The following is a 21,451-nucleotide window of genomic DNA, read 5'->3' as shown; positions in this document are numbered from 1 at the left end:
CTTTGAGGTTCAACACCTCAGAAGAGTCAGCTGCTAGGCCTCCTTCAGCTTCTTCTGTTTCAACAATAATTGACAAGGCAGTAATAGTAGAGAACATGCTGGCAGAGGCTGGGGGCCTGCCTAGGGCTGGGCTGCCACCTGTGTCAGTTTAAAAGCTGTGTCACAGCTCTGTGACAAGGGACAAGTTACTTTAGACTGTTATGAAAGAAAACTAAAAATTACATTTAAAATAAAATTACATTGTATACATTGACCATGCATTGTCTTGAGAAACCTGGAATTAAGCAACAGTGCACGAGAGAGAAGGGCTGCATTCACAGGCACCAGAAGCAGCAGCAGGGCCAGGCTGAGCACACTGAGACCACTGGGACAGCTGGCCAGAGCCAGTGAGCAGCTCCACGTGCAGTGCCCCAGGGCCCGTGTGTGGCAGCATCAGTAACTGTGCTTGTCTCTCTACTTGTTCTGAGGTGGGAACTCACTCTAGCCAGGCTTTTGCTTCAGCTTCCACCTGCATCAGGCTTGGTGTGTCCTCAGTTGAGGCGCCTGGTGTGGGGAGGGCTGAGGCTCTGGACAGTTTGCTGATGCAGAGAGGCAGACCCAGTGCCCATGAGCCCTGAGCTCCCTTGCCCTCAGTTCTGCCAGCAGTCAAGTGAAGATCTTGCGAGGGACAGCTGTCTCCAGCTGCCTCAGGCCCGGGGGCACGTTCTCCTTGTTCTCCGGCTGCGCTCGCATGCAGAAGTAGCAGGCTCGGCACACAGACTGGTACTTGTCAGCTCCTCCAATCACTTCAACCTGGCAGGGAAATCTGGGAGTGACTGCGAGCTCCCGGAGGGAGTTTCTCTGAACCAGCAGCACTGGCCAGGTGAAGCAGTTTCTGTTGGGCAGGGACTCACCTCCCGCTCTGCTCCCAGCCTCTTGGTGTAGGAGGCCTCCCGGTAGCACTCCATGCACACCGCGTTCAGCTTCACCACGCTCTCCGCCAGCGGCACCAGGTTCAGGATGCTCCCAAAGGCCTGGGCAAGACAGCAGGCAAGATGCTGCTGGGGGGTTCCATGAGGGTCCCTAAGCAGCTGCTGTACCAAAATTACTGTTTTACCTTTCTCTGGAAAGTCCCATCCAGAGCAGCAACAATGACTGTTTTCCCAGCGTTGGCCATTGTCTCGCAGAACTCCACAACATCTGGGAACTGCAGGGGTACAGGCACATCGTAAAGAAGGACAGGGGCAGCACTTGGCTCCAGATCCCACAGTACATGCCCAGAGGGCAGCACCAGGAACAAGGAAAATCAGAGCCGTGTGCCCTGTCTAGGCTCCAGTCCCACTGTCCTCTGTCTGTAGGGACTCTACAGGAGGGTTTGACTATAAACACATGGATCAAACCGCCCCAGGGCATTCCTTCCCAGCCCTCCCACAAAGGACACGGACCCGGGTCGCCTGTACCGGGCCCAGCAGAGCCCAGCAGACCCACCCCAGGCAGGCACCCACCGCAGGCAGGCACCCACCGCAGGCAGGCACTTACGAACTGGCCCTCATCGATGCCGATGACGGCGGCGCCCAGCGCCTCATTGTACACGTCGTGCAGGAGCTGGGCGGGCAGAGCCTCCATGGTGCTCCTGCGGGAGGAGGGAGTGAGGGGCCAGGCCGGGCAGCCCCGCGGCACCGGGGGGTGCTCCCGCCCCGGCAACTCACCGGTCGTGTGTGGAGACCCCGGAGGAGCTGTACCGCGTGTCCTTGGCGTACTTCACCAGCAGGCACCGGTACTGCGCGAGCTGGAACCGTCGCACTCGCCGCATGAGCTCCGTGCTGCAAGGCACGGTGTGAGCGGGGCTCGGGCTCGGCCTCAGCCCGCCGCCCTCCCGCGCCCCCCGCCCCGCGCCCCCCGCCCCGCGCCTACCTCTTCCCGGAGAACATGGGCCCGAAGATCACCTGAGGGCAGAACAGCGGGGTCACAACAGCAGCCAACGGCTCCACCCAGCGCCGGTGCGGCCCCCGGCCCCGCAGCCCCCTCAGCCCGGTGACCCGGTGCGGCACCTACACCTGCCGGTGCCCGTACCTGCCCCCAGCCCGGAGCACGGGAGCGCTGCCGTACCTGCATCTGCTCCCACACGGGTGCCCCAGGGTGGCACCTGTATCTACCCCCCGGCCCCGGCACCCCGTACCTGTATCTGCCCGCGGGGCCGGCTGGGGGAGCCGGGGTGGACACCGGGCACCGTCAGGCAGTTCATGGCTGACTGGCGCCCCGAGCCCGCGCGCGCCGCTCCGCCGGGCCGCCTTAGCCAATTGGAGGCGGCCTCCCGCCCACGCGCTGCCGCTAGAACCAATCGCGAAAGGGTCTGAGCCGGCGCGCGGCGGCGGCGCCCAATGGCGACAAGGGCGCCAAAATTTTTATTTCCCTCTGCTCGCCGGCTCCGTCCCCGGTCCCGCGTGACCAATGGGAGAGGGTTCCGGCCCCTGTGCCTGGCCCCGCCTCCACCGCACGGCCCCGCCCCCGGGCTCGGGCCTCGCCTCCGGAGCGGCCAATGGGAGCGGGTCCGGCCCCCGGCGGGCAGGCGGCACCGGGACCGGGACTGACACCGGGACCGACACCGGGATCGGCACGGGGAGCTGCACCGGGACCGGCACCAGGACCGACACCGGGAGCGGCCGCACCATGGGCGGGTGGCGGGATATGTCCGCGGAGGTACGCGCCCCGAGGCAGGGCAGAGCGCGGTTCTCGTCCGGGCCGCCGGTTCGGGGCTTTCTGGTGGCCCTGGCGGCGCTGGCCCCCGCCGCAGCCCCGCTGCCTCCCGCAGGCGCTGGAGGACCATTACTCTCCCAGCCGCTGGTCGCCCCGCCTGGACCGGGACACCATCATCGACGCGCACCTGGCGGTGACGGCGGCAGGTGCGGAGCGGGCGGCGGCGGGACAGGGGCTGCGCTCGGTGCCGCGGCCGCTGCTGCACCGCCTTCCTCCCCCAGGAACCGAACGGGCCCGGGCCGGCGCGCAGACCTTGCTGCACGTCCCCTACGGCAGCGGGGACCGGGAGAAACTGGACATCTATTTTCCCACGGACCCTTCTGAAAGTGAGTGGCGGGGGTGGCGGGGACGGGAGCGGGCAGGGCGGACACCGGGCTCATTCCCCGCTGTGCTGCGCAGCCTTCCCGGCTCTGGTCTACATCCACGGCGGATACTGGCAGAGCTTGAGGTGAGGCGGGGTGTCGGTGGGGGATTCCTCGGGAAGGGATCCCCTCACAACCCCTGCTGACCCCTCCTCCTGATGCCGGGCTTTGCTCTGGGTACACGGGGTCGGAGCAGTCCCCAGTTGGCCCCACAGCCTGTCCCTCTGTCTCCCTCAGTAAGGACGATTCGGGGTTTGCAGCCCCCCCGCTGGTGTCGCAGGGGGTGGCGGTGGTGGCGGTGGGATACGACATAGCCCCTAAAGGTAGGTGCTGCCCTGCAGAGGCTGCAGCTGCCTGCACGGCCCCGCGCCCTCCAGCCCTGCCCTTTGTCCTCTGCTCAGGCCACATGGACGCCATGGTGCTGCAGGTGCGCCGCAGCCTCGTGTTCCTGGTGGAGCAGTACCCCAGGATCAGGTGGGCAGCTCCAGGCCAGGGGGTGGTCTGTGAGAGTGGCTGGGGGAGGCCAAACAAGCCTGCAGTGGGACAAAGGCTTTGGCACCTTGGTCCAAGCACTGGGCAGTGTCTGTGGCCACAATCCCCAGTCAATGCACAAGGCAGCAGCTGACTGATTGAGAAACATCCGCACTGACACATTCGGGCTGTGCTACCTCCTCTGCACAGCCTGCGAGGTGTCCCCAGGTGTCCCTCTCAGTCGCTCCCTCCTTCCAGAGGCATTTACTTGTGCGGACACTCGGCAGGGGCCCACCTGGCAGCCATGGTGCTGTCCACAGACTGGACGGAATTCCAAGTGGTGCCAGATATCAAAGGTAGCGTTGCCATGTCCCAGAACAGGACTGGGAGAAGAACTGGTCTCCACACCTGGGACAAGGCTGCAGGGCTGTGGAGCCCCAGTTGGCTGATTATGAGGTCCCCAGGGCTGTGGGAGCCCCCCAGGCTGCAGCTCCTCACCTGCCAGTGCCTCTGCCTGCAGGAGCGGTGCTGGTGAGCGGCGTGTATGACCTGGAGCCCCTCGTGCACACCTACGTGAACGATGCTCTGAACATGAGCCGGTGAGCTGACACGCTGTGGGCACAGCCATGGAGACAGAGCACAGGCAGGCCAAGCCCAGTGGCTCTGCACTCTGTCCCTGTCCTGCTCCAGCTGACAGCACGGGGGCTTTGGAGCCACGGGCTGCATCAGCTCCCCTGGCTGACTCCTGCAGGGAGGTGGCCCAGAGGAACAGCCCCATGAGACATGTCCCCCCAGCAGTGCCAGCAGCCTGTGAGGTGCTCGTGGCTGTGGCCCAGCATGACTCTCCAGAGTTTCGCAGGCAGTCACAGGAGTACAGCCAGGTGAGCAGGTCGCAGGACTAAAGCCAGGTGAGCTCCAGCAGCGCCCTGTTCAGCTCTGGTTGGGACACTGCTCCAGGCAGCCCTCACCAACATGCCCAGCCAGGAGGAAGAGCTTCTGTGCTGAACCAGAGCAGTTTCTGGCTCACTGGAGGACACCAATCCTTGCCAACACATTATTCCTGCTGCTTGTCAGGGCAGGTGGAGTTTGGGGTCCATCCTGCCGGCACCGCTCTCTCCACAGGCCCTGCGTGCAGCAGGCTGGTCCGTCTCTCTGCTGGATCTGGCTGGTGTGGATCACTTTGATGTCATTGAGAAGCTGTCAGAGGACAGCTATGTCCTCACTCAGGTAGGTAGGAGGGCTGTGCCAAGGCAGATCACCTGCCAGGAGATGCAGGGTCGGGGGCTTTTCACAGGCTGTGGTTCCTCACCCAGGTGATTCTGAACATGATTTCAAGAGCATGACAGCACGTCAGGAGTAAACAGAGGGGGACCATGGCCCTGTGTGCTGGCAACAGGCATCTGGCACCCCCTGCCTCCTCAGTCTAACACAGGGTGACCCCTGTCTCAGCCCCACCGTGCCTCTCTGCTCAGCCCAGGCTGCTGCCCCTTCCCTGGGCACTCTTGCCTGCTGGAGTGCAGGGACTGAGGGCTGCAAGGCTCTCTCTGGCCAGCTGGATCATGAAGTTTGTTCCCTCAGTGTCCTTTAAGCTGCACGTTGGCAACACTAGTCCCTGGGGAGAAGCCATGCCCACCGGGGAGGAGGTCCTGCCCCCCAGGACAGGAGGGGCCTGAGGCAGCTCTCATGTAGGGAGAGTAGTTATGAAAGTATCTCAATTAAAATTTCATTTACTTCTAAGCATCTTCATTGAAATTATTTTTATTGTTGTGTACTGTATAATGTGTGCTTTATTAATGTATTAGATATCATGAATAAAGTGCACAAATATATTGTGCTAAAACATAGTTTGCACAGATACCTTTGCAAATTCTGAAAGAAGCTGGCCATTAGGTAATGCTGAACAATCAGCATTCATCTGGATAAAAAATCCATGAGCAGAGCTGAAACTTGTTTTCATTGGCAGCTGTACCTTCCTGCAAGGTGTGTTATTGTACCTACATAGCACACACAGAGATTTCACCCTGATTATAAACCTTCATGTACTCCCCCCTGCCCCCCACTTGTGCTGCTACAAAGATGGAAACTGCTAATGGAAGGTTTCAGAAATACAAACCAGCACCATCTGTATTTTTCACTAGGTATGAATGTAGGATGAGCATAAAACAGGAACTTCATCACATATGACAGGTGCTAAAATTCCAGATGCTCCTTCAGCTTTCCAGCTATAGACTAAACTAAGATGTTCTTCAGGCTAGAAATCAACAAATTATACTAGAAAAGGAAATCAGGTTCAGAAGAATTTTTTTTCTTCTGTTTTGCCCTAATGATAAACAGGAAGGTTACTGAAACACAGTAATGCACATCATGCTAAAACTCATTTTGTTCCTATTTTCCATCTCTTACTAGCTTAGCTAAAAGGTTGCCTACAGATAGATCAGGACTGCTTAAAATAAAAAGAACAAAGAATTCAGATATTTTAAATGAAGAAGCTTAAACAAAGATTTAATCCTAACTCGTGCTTCAAAGGAAACTGCAAGTGTTTTGTTGGTCTGGGAGCAGGGGAACATATGGGCTGTATGGATTAAAAAGCAAGCTGGGCTGTAGGTTCCAAAAACCCAGTGGCTCGATACTCTTCAAACTCCTGAAATGTGAAAGGAACCACAACTTGACAAGTCAAAGCAAGACTGGGTACCTGGCTATTTGTGTGGCTCTAACCAAACTTTGCATGTGGCAAACAGGCAGCCTGACAAACCAAAGTCAGCCCAGCCTGGCGGAGATCCCAGTGGCCAGCTCCAGCTGCTCCGGGTCCAGCGTGCCGCCGGGAGACCCGGCAGAGCCTGGGAGTGCACAGCGGCCACCTGAGCCCAGGGCAGGGGACAGCACGGAGCTGACGGGGACGGTGGCGGATGGAGCACGGGGCTCCAGTCCGGACAACAGTCCCGGTGATGCTCTGGCAGCGGATCCTCCCCCTGGACCGGCCCTGGCAGCCGGAGGAGGGCAGCACGCGGCCGCCCTCCCGCCCTGCGAGCGCTGCCACCAGCGCCACCAGCGCCACCAGCGCCACCGTGCCCCGCGCTCACCTGCGCGGCCCCGCCGTGCTCGTACAGCTGCAGGTGGCTGTCCCGGCCCAGGAAGAGCTGGCCCCCTGCGCTGCCAGTGGCACATCACTGTGAGAGAAAGGCCGTGAGGGAGGGGGCCAGGGGCAGCGCCCCACAGCCTGGGGACACCAGCGATGAGGCTGGCCATGGTGGCCGTGGGCACGAACAGAGCCGAGCCCATCCCCAGAGTCCCCGCGGCCAGGAGCTGCAGCTCTGCGGGGGGACACGGATGTTCTGAGGGGGTGGCGCTGGGCTGTCCCTGGGGCTTGGGGAGCCCGCAGGTCCCGGCTGCCCCCGCACCGGGGGCTGCAGGCAGGGACCCCACGGCTGGCCCGTTCCCTCCGCGCACCGTTCACTGTCGGGTCCCCCCCGTTGTCGTGGTCACCCACGGCGGCGCGGGCCATAGCGCGGCGCATCCCCGCGCACGGCCGGGTCACCGTGTCGCTCCGCAGGTGCACGGTAAGCGGGGGACCCCGGGGCACCCCCCCGGGCCGGGGCAGCCGCCCCCGCCGCGGCACCGCCCGCACCGCCGGGACCTCCCCCCGCAAGGGCTCCCGGGAGGAGGCGGGATCGCCGGTTCGGGAATCGCCCGTCCGGGGATCGTCCGTCCGCAATCGCCAGTCCCGGGATTGCCGTGCCGGGATGGCCCGTGCCGGGCACGGGGCCCGCACGCACGGGGCGGGCACGGAGCAGCGGCTGCTCCCGGGACTGCCTGGGGACGCCGTCCCTACGAGCCCCCCATGCCTCCCTCTCCCACCGCACGGGTGGGGCTGTCCCGGCCCTGCCCCGTCCGCAGCCCCTCGCTTTGCCGGGATCCCATCCTGGGTGTCCGACGGAACGGAGCGCCCGGTGTCCTTCCACATCTAAGCAGGAATTACCCGCACCCGCTGCCAGCAAGGCTGGCACGGCACGGGGTGGTCTGGCCGCTGGCCATCGGCTGCGGCTCCGGCCGCGTGTGCCCCGGCAGCGCCCACGGCGGTGGGACGGCACCGCAGGTGGGCTGGCACTGCAGCCCTGCTCTGGGACCTCTGAGCAGCTTCAAAGACCTCGGCACTGTCTGACTGCTCTGAGGGGACCCACCACCTCTTGGCAGAAACCCCCCACTGCCCCTCAGCGGGAGGGCATGTGTCCAAGCAGTAGCGAGACTCCCTCACCTGCCCCGGTTGGGCTGGACCAGCCGGACCCTACTCCCTGCTGCCAGCACGGTGGGGGTACCACTCTGCAGCCCCCAGCCTCTCCCGGCATTTGCAGGGTACCAATAGGGCTGGTGCATGAGAGTGCCTCTTTCCCTCAGGGGCACCTGCTGCCCAGCCCCTGCCCACCTGTGTTTGTCCTGTGCTCCAGCCGCCTGTGCCATGCTGTGCCCTTTCCCTCCCTCTGCCATGTGCTCCCCAGCCTTGGCCGCCCCAGGTCCCCTATCCTGAGCCCCCTGCAGCCACCCCACTGGTGCCCGCTCTGCCCAAACCCCTGCCTGTCCACGGAACCCCTCCCTCACTATCTCCTGTCGCCCCCCACCCTGTCAGCCCCGCAGATGAGTGAGCCATAAACACTCCTTCAGGAGACGTTTTTCACACACAGGGCCACATGTTAACAGTTTTTCTTTATTTACTGCCTCCATTTCCTCTTTGTTCCAGGAACTTGTCCTCCAACTTCAAGCTGCTCATGATTAGGCAAAAAGGCCTCTAATCTCCCCGATCTGATTTACCGTCACTGAGAGCAGACGCTTCCCGTTACTGGCCCTGGACCTGGGAGCACGGACAGCTGAGCTGTGCCGGCTGCTGAGCCCAGCTGAGCCTCCCCAAAGCTGCCCCGCCACACACGCCGCCTTCCCGGCAGCTTCCTCTTCCAGTAAGCGCCGGGCAGCACAGCCGGTCACGCCGCAGGTGAAGGGCTGGGGGAGAGCAGCGCTGGGGCCCACGCCCAGGGATCCCCCTCCACCTGGGGCGGCTGCTGAAGGGCAGGGCAGGCTTTGGAGACACTTGCTCTGCTTGATGGCTGGAGCATCCCTCAGCAGAGCCTTCCCAGCCACTCACCCATCCACTCCCAAGGCACCTGACGGGGGGATTGATTGTCCTGGTGTGCCCAAAGCTGAAGGGCAGTTCAGGGTCAGCTGTGGGCAGCCCCCCAGCCCAGTCAGGGGTTCCTCCACTGGGCAGCAGCTGCAGCTCCTGAAGGACTGTGCAGCGTGGCTGGGTGCCTTCCAGAGAGCCCCTTTTCATTCAGCCCTGGGATTTCGGTCTGGGACCTGCCTTGGGTGTCCCCCCTTGCTACCAACACCCACAGAGCTGTCCCTGCATGTGACCCAGCAGGGCCACGGTGAGGCCAGCACTGGGACCGTGGAAGCAGACTGGGACCTTATGTGGAGCAGCTGAACTGAAGCCACAGGAGCTGGGCAGAGGTGGCCAGTGCCAGCATCTGGCCAGGGGCTTGGCTGGCAGCTGGGGGCTCAGCCAGGAGCACACTGCACTCAGGACTGCAGTCACCACCTGCCCCCACCAGCTCCTGGTGCGCTAAGCCCCTGCCCTGCTGGGCTCAGGTCCTGCTCCAGCCGTGCCTCCCCAGGGCTAAAATTAGCATCTGAGGCCTGGATGGGGAGCCGGGAGTGGAGCCCAGATCCCACCGCGGAGGATCGGGTTTCCCCCCTCCCTACCACAGGCCTGGCAACCACTGGGGCCGATTCCCGGAGCTGGGCCCCCCTGCTGCCAGCCTCACGGGCAGCCCCATCCCAGGGCTGCCAGGCCCAGCCACCCCATCTGCACGTCCCCAGGGCTGAGCCTGGCGCATCCCGGCTGCAGAGGCTCAGGAGGGGCTCAGGGGGAGCACAGGCGGCAGCTCCCGGGGCATCACGGGCTGGGGCTGAGCCCTCTGCCCCGGCACGCATGGGACAGGCTGGCAATAGGCTCGGCTGCCAGTCTGCGGAGCAGAGCCGGTGGCTGCGGCCACGGAGATGTCAGTGGCCCAGGCAATGCCACGGGGCTTGTGCTGAGTGCCAAGGGCTGACTCAGGACCTGGCAGTGACCATAACGCGCTCACCGTGAGCTAGGGGTGTTTTCCTGTCAGGCTGCCTTAGCCCTACGGCCACACTGCCCGTGCTGCTCCCCCCGCCTGCCCTTCGGGCTCCGTAGCTCGTCCCAACCGAGTGACAGTGGCACTGCCCGTTCCGGAGAGCTGCCGTCCTTCGCTCTCGAGGGACCCGAGCCACGGAGCCGAGCGGTTCGCTGCTGCCGGGAGCGGCAGGGCGATGCCGGGTCCAGGCTCAGCCCGGTCCGGTCGGGTCGGGTCGCGCCGGGTCCCACCCGCCGCACTGCCGGGTCCCGGTGCCGTGTCCCGAGCTGCGGCACCGGCCGGGATTCGGCCGGGACAGACCCCGACGGGCACAGTGCCGGGGCTGCCGGGGCTATCCCGGGGCTATCCCGGGGCCGTGTCCGGTGCGGGAGCCGGGAGCGGGGAGCCGGGAGCCGGGAGCCGGGGCTGTCCCGCGGAGCCCGGTCTGAGCCCCGTCCGCAGCCGGGCCCGGTGGCCGCGCGGTCCCGGCCGGTGCCCCGTCCCCGGCCCGCGGGTGCCCCCCCTCCGCCGGCAGCGACTTTTCCAGTAAAACCGCCGCAGAGATCCCGGCTTCCCGACAGGGCCCGGCCTCCGCGCCGGGGGGGCGCCGGCCGCCCTTAACCCTTCCCGGCCCGGCCGCCCGCGCTGCCCGCCCGACGGACGGGCGGCTCCGAGCCGGGACCCGCGGGGCTCTGCCCGCCCGGCCCGGCCCGGCCCGGCCCGGCCCGGCGGCTCCGGGAGCCTGTCGGGGACTGTGCCCGCTGGCCGGGGCAGCCGGACCCGCCGTGTCCCGGACAGGCCCGTCCGGGAAGGGCCCCCCCAGCCCTTCGTGCCCCCCAGCCCATCGTGCCCCCCAGCCCATCGTGCCCGCCATGCCGAGGGTTTCTCTTCTCAGGGTGCACCTGAACAGGGGCAGTTCTGCGGGGCAGAGGGAACACTCCAAGGGCCAAGGAGCCGGAGAACCGTGGGGGAAAAGCCGCTCTGCACGGGGTACCCCGGTGGGGCTGTGGGGAGGGGGCAGCCGGGGGTCCCCGGCACAGCCCCGGTGCTGCTGGGGAGCTCCAGGCACCCGGCAGAGCGCTGGAGCCGGGCACGGCTGCGGGCTGCGGCTGTGCCGGCTCCACACCCCTGCTGACGCTCCGCGGGGCTGCGGGCGGGTGGGCACACCGGGGGTGGGCACACCGGGGGTGGGCACACGGAGTGGGGTACACCGGAGACCGTGCCCGGAGCCGTGCCCGGAGCTGTGCCCGGCCTGCCACCAGCTGCTGCGCTGGCTGAGCCAGGGCTGAGGTAAGTGCTCTAATTGTTTTCTCTGTGGCCTGAGATGAATAATTGAGAGGTCTTTGAGAAGAATTAATTAGCCCGTTTATTGGCAGTAAATGCTTTTCTCCAGATGATGAAATAGATCCTGAGCCACACGTGGAGCAGGCAGATGCAGGTCATTGATGCCGCTCTGGATCACACCGGTGCCAGGTCCAAAGGCCAGCCCTGCTGCTGTCCCATGCCCGCTGTGGACAGGACCCTGGTCCTGCTCCCAGCCACAGCCTGGCGTGTCCCGAGCTCGCTGCCCCCATGGCCAGCGCTTGTGTGCTGGTGCTGGTGGAGCAGGGCACTGAGCGTGGGCAGGGCTCTGCAGCACAGGGGGAGCCCTTTGCCCCCACCATGCCCACATAGCTTCCTGCTTCCCCCTGGCTCACATCCCGTCCTGGGGGCTCCCTCCCTGTGCAGACCCTGACATGTCCCTTTGTGTCTATTTCTCGGTTCTCCTGAATGCCAGGGTGGTGCCAACTTGGGGCTTGTAGCCTGCACCTCCTCCTTACTTCCTCCTCACCTCCTCCTCTTCCTCCTTCTACCCTGGGTATGGGGTGAAGGGCCTTGCATGGCCAGAAATGCTTAAACAAGGATTTCCTTGTTGCTGCAGGAGCTGTTTGCCTTCTCCCGGGCCAGCCGTTAATGAGGTTTGGCAGGAGGCACCGTCAGCCCCAGCCATTGGATTTCTGTAAATCAGCCTGGGGCTGATGTGTGGGGCTGGGATGGAGCTGCTCCATCGTGCTGCTTGTGGGTCCTGGGAGCCCTCTGGGAGTGGAACATCCTGGCATGGTGGAGAGGGGCAGGGGCTGACTGGGACAAGGGAAGCTGCTTTGCTTCCTACCAGGCAGGTCAGGGCAGACACTTTGTGCATTTCCAGGAATGTGCAAAGCAAAAAAAAAAAAAAAAAAAAAAGAGAAAAGAAAAAATAAAACTAATTCCTACGGCTGAGGTGCTTTGTCCTGATCTTTCCCATATGCCCACCTTTTCTGCCAAGATGCAGGGAGGCTGTTGGGTGCTCTGTACTGGGATGATGATCCTGCCTTGCCTTGGGGTGCGGGCTGTGGCTCTGTGTCCCTGGGCACCCTCAGGCATGCAAAGTGGGGCAGGCAAATCAGGCTCCTGGGAAGCATTTGCTGCTTCCTCCTGCTGGGAATCAATGCCACAGGGGCAGGGCTGGCATGTGGGCCCCGGTGCTCAGGGTGTGCACAGGGACACTGCCAGGGCTGCAGGTCCTGTGGCTCGTGGGCTGCCCTGTCCCCCAGGGACACAGGCCATGCCCATGCAGGGATGCCATTGCCAAGGGTCTCCCAGGAATGGCTGCTCCTGTGTGCAGGAAAGGAGGTGCTGGGAAGTGGAACACTTATCTCTGGTTTCTCACAGCCATTCACTCTGCTCTGCTCTCCTCACCTGTGGGATGGTTTGTTTGGGAGCTGGCACAGCCCATTTGTGCTGTGCCAGGCTGAGAGGAGCCACAGGTCTCAAAGGTGATGTTTAATTTCCTGCTCTGAGTGTGCTTCCCCCTTATCCAAAAACACCTCTGCACTCACTCAGTTCTCACAGAGATTCTGCTGTGTGTGGAAAATGAGAGAATCCCCAGTCCCAGCGTGGCTGCAGGGCTCCTCGGGGTCACCACAGTCTCCTGGGAAAGCTCTGGCCCCCTCTCACCTTCTCTCTAGTAGCCTGGCCCGTGGTGGGGCAGCCCCTGGGCCAGTGGTGTCCCCTCACAGCAGGTCAGCACCAGGACGGTGGCAGTGGCAGCTGGCAGGGGTTTTCCAGGGGCTGCCCCTCCATCTGTAGCCTCCTGCCTCCACCCTGCCAGCATCCCCCACAGCCTGGGGAGCGCCAGTCCCGGTGGGGTGGGATGTGGGATGGGGTCATAGCAGAGGGAAGATGCTCCATGGAGCCCCCGTTGCAGCTGGCACCCTCCACTTGCCCTCTCTGTTTGCAGCAGCTCGTGGAGGCTCCGAGCTGCAGCCAGTCAGTGCAGCCCTGAGCTCTGGGGAGCCCTTGGCCCCGTGGGGACCCCTGGCCATAGGGACAGCTCTGCGGGGTGCACAGCTCCGGGGGTGGGCGGCTGCCCAGCCTGGTCCCCGCCCAGCTGCAGGGCTGTGCTCCGTGCCGGGACAGGACCCTCGGCGCTGGGACCCCTCAGCGCTGCTGCGGCTGGGGCTGGGAGCAGCAACCCCGAGAGAGGTTGTGCAAGAAGGGGGGACCCGGCAGGGCACGGGCGGCCAGTGTTGAAATTCCACGCTCTTACAGAAAAGCCCCCGGGCAGAATTCCTGACAGGGGTGATTCATCCCCCACTGGAAGCGATGACTTTGCCTCTCCAGTAAACACTGCTCAGTTCAGCGGAGTGCCCCTGCTCCGTCCTGCCACCCGCCCGGGGTGACAGGGCTTCCCTGAGCAGGGCGGGCGGCACCGGGGGCGCTGAGCAGGGCCGGGGGGCAGCGGGCGACCGGGAGCCCAGCGCTGGGCAGCAGAGCGGTGGGCACCAAGGGCAGAGCAGAGCCCTTGGCTGCCTGCCCCGGCTGCCACCCAAACCCCACTGCTGCTGCCAGGTGCTCTGGGGGCCCGGTCTCCCGCTGGTGAGGGCACTCGGGACTGCCCTTTCCAGGAAGCACACCAGGGCAGCCAGGCTGTGGAGTTCCCGACAGCAGCTCTGGTTTTAATAACAGCAAATCAATGTGCTTCCTCCCTGGCCTCCCCCTCCAGTGGCTTCCCCATAAGGCAAAACAACCCATGTGAGAGCCCCACTCTGGCCATAGTGCGTGGGGCTCTGAGTGCTGATGGCCCACGCCTGCCTGCCCTGCATGCTGCGCCCGTTCCAGCCCTGCTGCAGGGGGAAGGCTGGGGGTCCTCAGTGCCCCTGCCCACCACTGCGGTGCCCACCCCACACAGGAGGCTGCTGCCTGCAGGGCTGCTCCATGGCTGGGCATTCCCAGCTGCTCCAGCTCCTTGCCTCCCCAGTCCAGCCCCGTGCTGTGATTCCACCTCCTCCCCGTGGGTTTGCACAAACCTCGCGCTTGCTTTGTGCTTGTTTTGAGAACAGATTAGTCATGGCTCTGAGCTGGCTTCCAGCAAATGCACAACAGCACCATGGAAAAACGAGAACAGTGAAGTGATGACTCAGCAGGGCTCCCACTCTGTCCCTGGGGTGCCAATTGTCCCTGCTCCTGACTGGCCCCAGCACCAGTGGAGACCACCCGGGGATGGCACAGCTGAGCCAGGGCGGGCGGGCGATGGCAGGAAGGAGCCGGGGCAGCGCCTGCCTGGAAGCTGCAATAGTGCTGGCAGGGTGGCACAGCAGGTCCTGGGGGTGACAAGCAGCCTCCTCTCCTTCCCCTGGCCCCTCCTGCACCTGGCAGGTGGGCACCCACCCCCTCCATGCTGCCCCAAAGCCCCCGTGCGTGCGTGGCTGGAGCATCCTGCTGCTGGCAGCTCCAGCTCAGTGCCCAGCAGGCCTGCTGTGCCCTGGGGATGCCCCGGGGGCGGGTGTCTGTAGGATCCTGCCAGGCTGGGGATCCCCGCTGCTGCGTGGGCTCAGCCCGGGGCCCTGCTGGCCGCCACCTGCGCGGTGCCGGGAACCCCGGGGCGGGCCCTTACCGTACCTCACACCTTGCTCCCAGCCCTGCCCTGCCCTGCCCTGGCTGGCTGCCCGGCAGCACTGCGGCTTGCCAAGCCTCACTGCCAGGTGGCTTATCGCGATCCCATGGCGCTGGACACCAATTGGTGTCGGCTGCCAAGGATGAACGATGTAATTACTGGAATTACTGTAAAGCGCTCCCATTCCCACTCGTTAAATGCTGAGACAGGGCCCCTGGGTCCTGCTGGGAGCATCTGCTCCAGCTGTGCCCTCTGCCAGCCACACACCCTGTCGTCGCCCGAGCGGCGCCACTGGCACCCATCGCCCTCGCCCAGGTGGGGTGGCTGGAGCTGCTCTCTGCTGGTGGCCACCAGAGCCACGGCACGGGCAGAGCCCATCAGGCTGGTGGGCACCTTCAGGCCAGTGCACTGGTGAGGAGGGGCAGGCAAGGAAGGCAGGGCTGGATTGCAGACACTGGGTCCCACACCCAGGAGCTCCATCCCCAGACTCATGTGTGGCTCTGCCACCGCTGGCTCCTGTGCCACGGCCGAGGCCAGCACTGATGTGAGGCCAAGGGATGCTCCGGGTTTGGCACCTGCCCCTGGCTGCTCTGCCAGGGTCATCCGAGGACTCTGTGCTGCTGTGCCGGGCAAGAACAGCCCAGGCAGCTGGCAGCTTGCTGCCAGAGCACCCACGGGACCTCCCTGTGCCCAGGAGTGACCACAGGCAGTGCTTGGCACGTCACTGCTCCCTGCAAGGCAGGTGCAAGAGCAGCATCGCCCTGGGCTCAGGTCTGTGCCAGGCAGCAGAGCTGGGCTGGGGGCTGGGACAGAGAAGCTCGCAGAGCTGCTGATGGAACGAGTGAGGAATCCACAGCTGCTGGCTCCCTGGAGCTGGCCGGGTCTGGCTGGGGAAGCAGCAACAAAGTAGGGTTTCCATGGGGATGTACACAGCCTGCTGGGCTCAGCTGCATCCTGAAATACTTCCCGGACTGGGCAAGGGGTCCTGCTGCCACCCACTGCTCCCTGCCTGGCCCAGAGAGAGCCAGGGCCAAACCAGTCCCCGGCTCTCCCGGCCACCAAGGCTCTGCCTCAGGCCACCAGCAGCTGAGCTGCCACCAGGACAAGGACTTTGAGCAGCACCTTGGGTGCAGAGGCCCAAGATAAGGGTCTCTGGGGGCAGAGAGCTGCAGCCCTGCTCCTCCCCCAGCTCAAGTAGCTGTCTCTTGTCCTGGGCCTGCAGCTGGGACCACCGCTGCCAGCCCTAGGGAGCCCTCGTGCTTGTGCTTCCTGGCAGCTCAGTGGGAGCAGATGTCCCACTCCCTGTCCCCAAGTGTCCCCCTGGCCCTGGCCTGCAGAGGAATTGCCACGTAAGGAGCAGGTGGTGCCATTTACAGTAAGTCCCCAGCTGCTGCACAGCCCTTTCCTGCATTCTACTGGGAAATGTGGTGGTAGATGTGGGAATGTCCTGGCGCAGCAGAGCCAAGCAGGAAGGAGAGTGTGAGGGGAGTGCTGCGAGTTCAGGGTGTTCACAGGGACCTGCCTGTGTCCACTGCCCCTTCCTTGGGGTCCCCTGTGTTCTGGAAGCCTTCGTGGTTCTGTCCTGCTTCCCTGTGGCCAGCTGGATTTTGTGTGGCTGGTGCAGCCGGGGCAGAGCTACGCTGCTGGCCGAGCCCCCGCGCTGCCCGCAGCCATCTCTGGCTGTGCTGGTTTCCTGTTTTGGCTCTGCAGAGGCTGGTACACACCAGAGCAGGTTTCCTGCACCCCTGACCCCACAGGGCTCAGGTTCACCATCCCAGTGGATGCTTCCTTCTTGTGCCAGTAATGAGCCAGCAGTGTGATGGGAAGCATTGGTGGCTACCCTGCACCCCGTGGGGAGTCAGGCTGAGGCAGGATTGGGGTTGCAGGGGCTGTGGGGCAGCAGTCTGTCCCTGCTGACCACTCTTCTGTGCCCAGCACCTTGTCAGGCTCTCACCCTGCTCTGCATGGCCACCATCACAGCAGGGAGGAGCTGATGGCACTGGGGACATGCACTTACAGCTGCACTGGGTTCTGCTGGTGCTGCTTGGTGCCGGGCCCCAGGAGATCTGGGGGGTGGAGAGCAGGACCCCAGTGTCCCAGCCCTGCTTCTGGAGGCCTGTGCAAGTTCCTGTCTGGCTGCTGGCCCCACTACACGGTGACAGGGTCTGATCACCCTGATCACACCTTCCCCATGCAGGAGCTCTCCTGGAGGAGCTCGGCTGCCCCAGCCCCGGTGAAGGGCAGAGGGGAACTGGCTGTGAGACATGGCTGATAGACTGCTTACGAAACGCGGGGCCAAGTCCGCTCAGCTGCTCTGGAGCAGAGAGAGGTTTGTGAAACCTTCAGCAGGGATTTGCCCACTGGCCGCCGCGTCACTGCTGCCGCCAGCTTGGCCTTCTTCCAAGAAACCCGTGGAGCTGGCGGAGCTTCCCGGATTCTTGATTCAGCCGCGGGTTGCAGCACGGCGAGGGAAGAGGCCCTTGGTCGGCAATGCCAGGGCCCTTCTGGGAAGTGAAGAAGCTGGGGCTGTTCCCACAGAGATGGGAAGGCCGGGGTCTGGCTGGGGGGACTTGGGCAGCGTCACTGTGGCCAGCCTGGCTGCCGTCCCTGGGGGCAGCTTCCCACCCTGCCCCACCGTGGGGTGCTGGGACCCCCTGCTCTGCCAGGAGGACTGGCTGTGCTCACAAACCCCAGGGCCCTGTTTGCAGCCCCTGATTGGCCTCATCCTGCACGGGGCAGCGGTGACGCTCCTGCCAGCTGGGGCTGCTGTGCCTGCAGCATGGCTCTGTCCCCACGCTGGCAGGGGCCGGGAGCCACCGGAGCCACCGGAGCGCCGAGCCCCGGGCTGGGGCTGCGCCTCGGCGGGCCTGGCGGGCGGCCACCCGCGCGCGTGGACATTCCTTGCATAGCTGCAGCGGGTGCCTGGGCAGCCGCGGCGCTTCCTGGCAGCACGCGTGCCACAGCCCCACGTCGCGGCCCCAAAATAGTCCCTGGGGCCGTGCCATGCCCGCAGCCTGGACTGGCGCGCTCACTATCCCTCTGGTCTGGGCTGATTCCTAAGGAAATCCTTTTCCCAGCAGCTGGGGTTCCCCTGGGGGGGCGGGAGCACTGCTCATGATGCCAGACATGATGCCAAAAGAGTGGAGATGCAGAATGGGCACATGGGCACAAAGCACGTGGCACAGCCCAGAGACAGGGCTCTGGGGGGCTGAGCTGCTCCCAGGGGATCACCCACATCCCTGGATCCAGCTCTTCAGCCAGGCTCTGCACTGCACACCAGCCTGATGGAGCTGCAGGTTTATCCCTGTGCCTACTTCGTGCCCCTAGCAGCAAGGGACAGGAGCCTCTGTGGACGAGTAAAGAACTGAATCCTCTCCTCTCCCTCAGGCATCTGTGCCTGGCCGGTGTTCTGCACAGGACAGAGCTTTTCTCTCTGTGCTGTGGGGCTGAGCAGTACCTTGGCACCCCATACCCTGAGCCCACCACGCTCCCAGAGGGAGCCCCTGCAGACCCTTTCCTACCCGTGCCTCTCAGAGCCCTGCTCCTGCAGCTCCTCACCCTGCCATGTGCCAAACCAGGCCTGGGGAAGGCAGGACTCGCTGGGCCCTTCAGGAGCACTGCGCCAGCCACGGCCACCAGCTCGGCCCCTCCTGTGCCCAGGGCCACGTCTGCTGTCCCGTGCCTGCACCATGTGCGGGAGCCGCGAGCACATCCCGTCCTCTGGCTGGGCTGGCGGAGCGCAGGGCTCAGACATACCTGAGTGCGGGCAGAGCTTACGCAGCCGGGCTGAGTCACCGCGGCGGGATGGCCCGGCACGGACAGCGGCTCCAGGAAACGGCGCTTACGTGGTGTAAACACAGCCCGGCGCTGTGCGGGGCCAAGCAGCCTCAGGGCTGCAACAGAAATCAAACCACATCTGATGGTTTTCATTAAAAAATAGTGCTCTTTATTATAAATTATGGAAACGTTTTCTTTCTGAATATAAATATAAATATGTGCAAAGTTTTGTCTGAGTTTGGTTTTGGTTGAATTTTCAAGCATTGTTTTGCTCAGCCCTCAAGGCTGGAGGTGAAGATGGAATCTTTATAAAAGACAGTGATTCACGTTGGCCTGTAAACATCCCTTCGGTTAAAAAAATAAGAATAAAAATTAAAAAAAGCCAGAAAACCCAACCACTTCTCTGGGCAGACGCAGAAAAGCACTCACGAGATGACACTCTCCAGGGGATGGTCCTGTGGGAACAGCGCCCTGCAGAGCAGCACAGGGATGGCCGGGCACAGCTGGGGTGTGGCTGCAGGGAGAGCGGCCCGGCGGCCCCGGGTGATCCCTGCAGAGGCAGCTTTGTGGCACTCAGCAGCACCGGGACGCGATGCTCCCCCTCCAGCTTCACAGCACATCAGCAGGATGTCACTGCAGTGTCACCAGCCGGCGCACACCGACCCCGGCCGCGGGGCACGGAGCATGTTAAGGCTGAGTCCCCTGGAAAACGGCAACGCGGGGCAAAGGCATCGACCTCTTAGTCTGGGGCTTGGTGTGAAAGGAGCTTTCACCCACAAGGAGGCAGCAAGAGGTACAGTATGGGCAAAAAACACCTTCCCCTTAAAACTGAGGAAAAGTGATCAGGCACTCCTGGGCTCCAGTGCTTTCCATTTCTGAGGGTGGAAGGGGATTTGGCCAAGACACCCCCAGGATGGGGCTGGCAGGGCACACATTCCCCCGTGCTGTGGGAGCTGTCCCGGCTGCCCAAGCCCACAGGGGCTTTGCCAGTGGGTTCACTGTAACATCCACAGTCCGGTCAGAGCCATCTCCTTCCCCGTGGAGAGGAGGTGTCACGCTTGCTTGAGGAGTCCCCCCAGCACCAAGGGTGCCGAGCTACGCTGGCCACAGCCCTGAGCCCATGGCAGCTTGCCCCGGTTCCCCCTCTCTCCTTCCCAGATGGAGAGGGTTGGCATGCCCTGCCAGCTCCTGTGCTGGTGGGGCATTGTGCCTGTCCCCCGTTCTTGTGCTTGTAGCATGTGACCCTGCTCCGCTGGCCCCTTAGAGAGGGGCATCGTACTGGTCCAGGAACTCCTTGATGGGGGCCGGCAGCTGAGTCATCTTCTCGTAGGAGTCCAGGTGCCCGTTGACAGTCTTGCGGCAGAGGTGCTGCAGGGTGGAGACGCTGGAGGAGAGCGGGCGGCTCAGCACCAGGGGGATCTTCTCGCCGCCTGAGTAGATGTAGTAGGTGCGCTTGGGGTGCAGGGCCCCCCCAGGCTGCTCGGGGACAGCGCAGGGTGTGGGTGGCATGTAGTGATGGACCAGCTTGAGCACGCAGTCAAAGCGGGGCACGGGCTGGCTGCTGTGGGGATCGCTCTGCAGGGAGAAGCTGCCGCCCTCGCACTGGATGCGCAGGTTCTTGGTGCCCGACTCCGTCTTGACGCTGAGGGTGAAGAAGTGCCTCTGGTCCGAGCTGTCCCTGATGAGGAAGGTGCCAGCCGGCTCGGTGCTCAGCAGCAGGTTGGCCTCGCCACCTGTCACCGTGCTCCAGTAGAAGCCGCTCTCCTGCAGCTTTCGCACGGTGTTCACCACCAGCTGGTACTCGCTCTTGGAGCTGAACGTCTTGAGGCGCAGGCTGGTGTCGAGGGGGTGGCTCATCCCGGCGGCGGGGAACTTGCTGTGGGTGACCATGGCGCAGGGAGCCAGCTTCGTGTGCTCGGGATGCTGCTGCCAGCAGCAGCCGCTGCTACACCATCACCTGCGGAGAGAGAGCGCGGTGAGCCCCGGGACTCCGCACCCCGACTCTCCCTTCCCGGGAACCCCCGGCCCCCGGCTGCCATCCTCCCGCAGCAACAGCGCTCCCGGTGCCCGGCAATCCCCTTCCCCAGCTCTCATTTCCCAGAAAAACCGGCAGCCCTCCCTGCCCAGCTCTCCCTTCCCGTGAGCCGGCAGCACCCATCCCCGACTCTCCCTTCCCGGGGGAGCCGGCAGTCCCCGCTCCCGGCTACCGTCCTCCCGCGGCAGCGGCAACCCCGTGGCCCGGTCTTCCTCCCGGGAGCACCGGCACACCTGCTGCCCCCGCTCTCTCCCCTCTCCGAGAGCGCCGCTCCTGATGCTGTCCTGCTCTCTCAGCCCCGGGGGCACACCGTTACCCCCGGGCCACCGCTGAGGCACCAACATCCCCGCGATCCCCTTCCCTGGGCAGCACCGGCACCCCCGGTGCTCGGCGATCGCCCCCCCGAAGGTCCCGGCTGTCCCCCCGTCCTCTCGAGACCCGGTCCCGCTGCCGTACCTGGGGCGCGGGAGCCGGTGCTGGCGGCGGAGCGGGGCCGGTGCGCGGCGGCGGAGCTGCCGAGGCGGCCCCGGGCGGCCTCTTATAGCAGGCGCAACGCCCGCCCTCGGGTTCCTGGAACTGCGCGGCTTCTTGTAACGCGGCGGCACCGCCCGCGCCCCGCCCGGCCCGGCCCGGCCCGGCCCCCGGCGCCCCGCCAGCCCCGGGCCCCCGGCCCGGCCCCGCCGGCCCTTCCCGCTCCGGGCAGGGCTGCCCCCGCCCCTCGGCCTGCGGAGAAACGGGGAGCCCAGGCCGGCCCCCGGGGGCTCCGCCGTCCCCCGCCTGTGCCCCGTCCTCCCGCCCTGACGGGAAGATTGTGGCTCGGTGATTGGGGTGCACCGGGGGGCTACGCCGGGCGGGGGCTGCCGGCCCCACCTTCCCAGCCCTGATGTCCGGCCCCACAGGCGAGGCTGCCGCCAGCCTCGGGGTCTGGAGACGGGGGAATGCGCCCCGGGGCTGTGCGGGGGCTCCCGCTCCGGGAGCCCCGGGCCGCTCCGTGCGCCGGGTGTGTGGTCGG

At 64.4% G+C, this 21,451-nt stretch overlaps 4 protein-coding genes across 4 annotated transcripts; 1 reads left to right on the top strand and 3 right to left on the bottom strand.

The window, feature by feature from the left end:
• Window positions 1-165: 165 nt before the first annotated feature.
• TK1 (thymidine kinase 1) lies at window positions 166-2,270 on the bottom strand. The gene is made up of 7 exons (XM_079323566.1): window positions 2,159-2,270; window positions 1,894-1,925; window positions 1,689-1,802; window positions 1,519-1,612; window positions 1,097-1,186; window positions 894-1,013; window positions 166-792 (listed from the first exon to the last, which is right to left on the bottom strand). Exons 1-7 carry the CDS (start codon window positions 2,222-2,224, stop codon window positions 646-648), a joined length of 663 nt encoding a protein of 220 aa, XP_079179692.1. The 5' UTR covers window positions 2,225-2,270; the 3' UTR covers window positions 166-645.
• A 285-nt stretch (window positions 2,271-2,555) lies between these two features.
• Window positions 2,556-6,274, top strand: AFMID (arylformamidase). Its single transcript, XM_079323840.1, has 11 exons — window positions 2,556-2,679; window positions 2,792-2,882; window positions 2,958-3,062; window positions 3,136-3,184; window positions 3,336-3,421; window positions 3,500-3,572; window positions 3,828-3,925; window positions 4,090-4,168; window positions 4,321-4,450; window positions 4,692-4,796; window positions 4,883-6,274. The coding sequence occupies exons 1-11, from the start codon at window positions 2,650-2,652 to the stop codon at window positions 4,910-4,912; spliced, it is 876 nt and encodes a 291-aa protein (XP_079179966.1). The 5' UTR covers window positions 2,556-2,649; the 3' UTR covers window positions 4,913-6,274.
• A 52-nt stretch (window positions 6,275-6,326) lies between these two features.
• LOC306810533 (uncharacterized protein) lies at window positions 6,327-7,207 on the bottom strand (the record flags this gene model as incomplete). Its single annotated transcript, XM_079323219.1, is given in 4 exon segments — window positions 6,327-6,406; window positions 6,502-6,710; window positions 6,712-6,880; window positions 7,017-7,207. Coding segments are annotated over 4 exon segments (525 nt in total). The 5' UTR covers window positions 7,084-7,207.
• An 11,340-nt stretch (window positions 7,208-18,547) lies between these two features.
• Window positions 18,548-21,029, bottom strand: SOCS3 (suppressor of cytokine signaling 3). Its single transcript, XM_079323715.1, has 2 exons — window positions 20,896-21,029; window positions 18,548-20,361 (listed from the first exon to the last, which is right to left on the bottom strand). Exon 2 carries the CDS (start codon window positions 20,292-20,294, stop codon window positions 19,665-19,667), a length of 630 nt encoding a protein of 209 aa, XP_079179841.1. The 5' UTR covers window positions 20,295-20,361; window positions 20,896-21,029; the 3' UTR covers window positions 18,548-19,664.
• Between the last annotated feature and the right edge of the window lie 422 nt (window positions 21,030-21,451).

This window comes from Erithacus rubecula (assembly GCF_903797595.1).
Source record: "Erithacus rubecula genome assembly, chromosome: 20".
Lineage (NCBI taxonomy): Eukaryota > Metazoa > Chordata > Aves > Passeriformes > Muscicapidae > Erithacus > Erithacus rubecula.
This window is presented reverse-complemented; position numbering and strand designations above follow the sequence as displayed.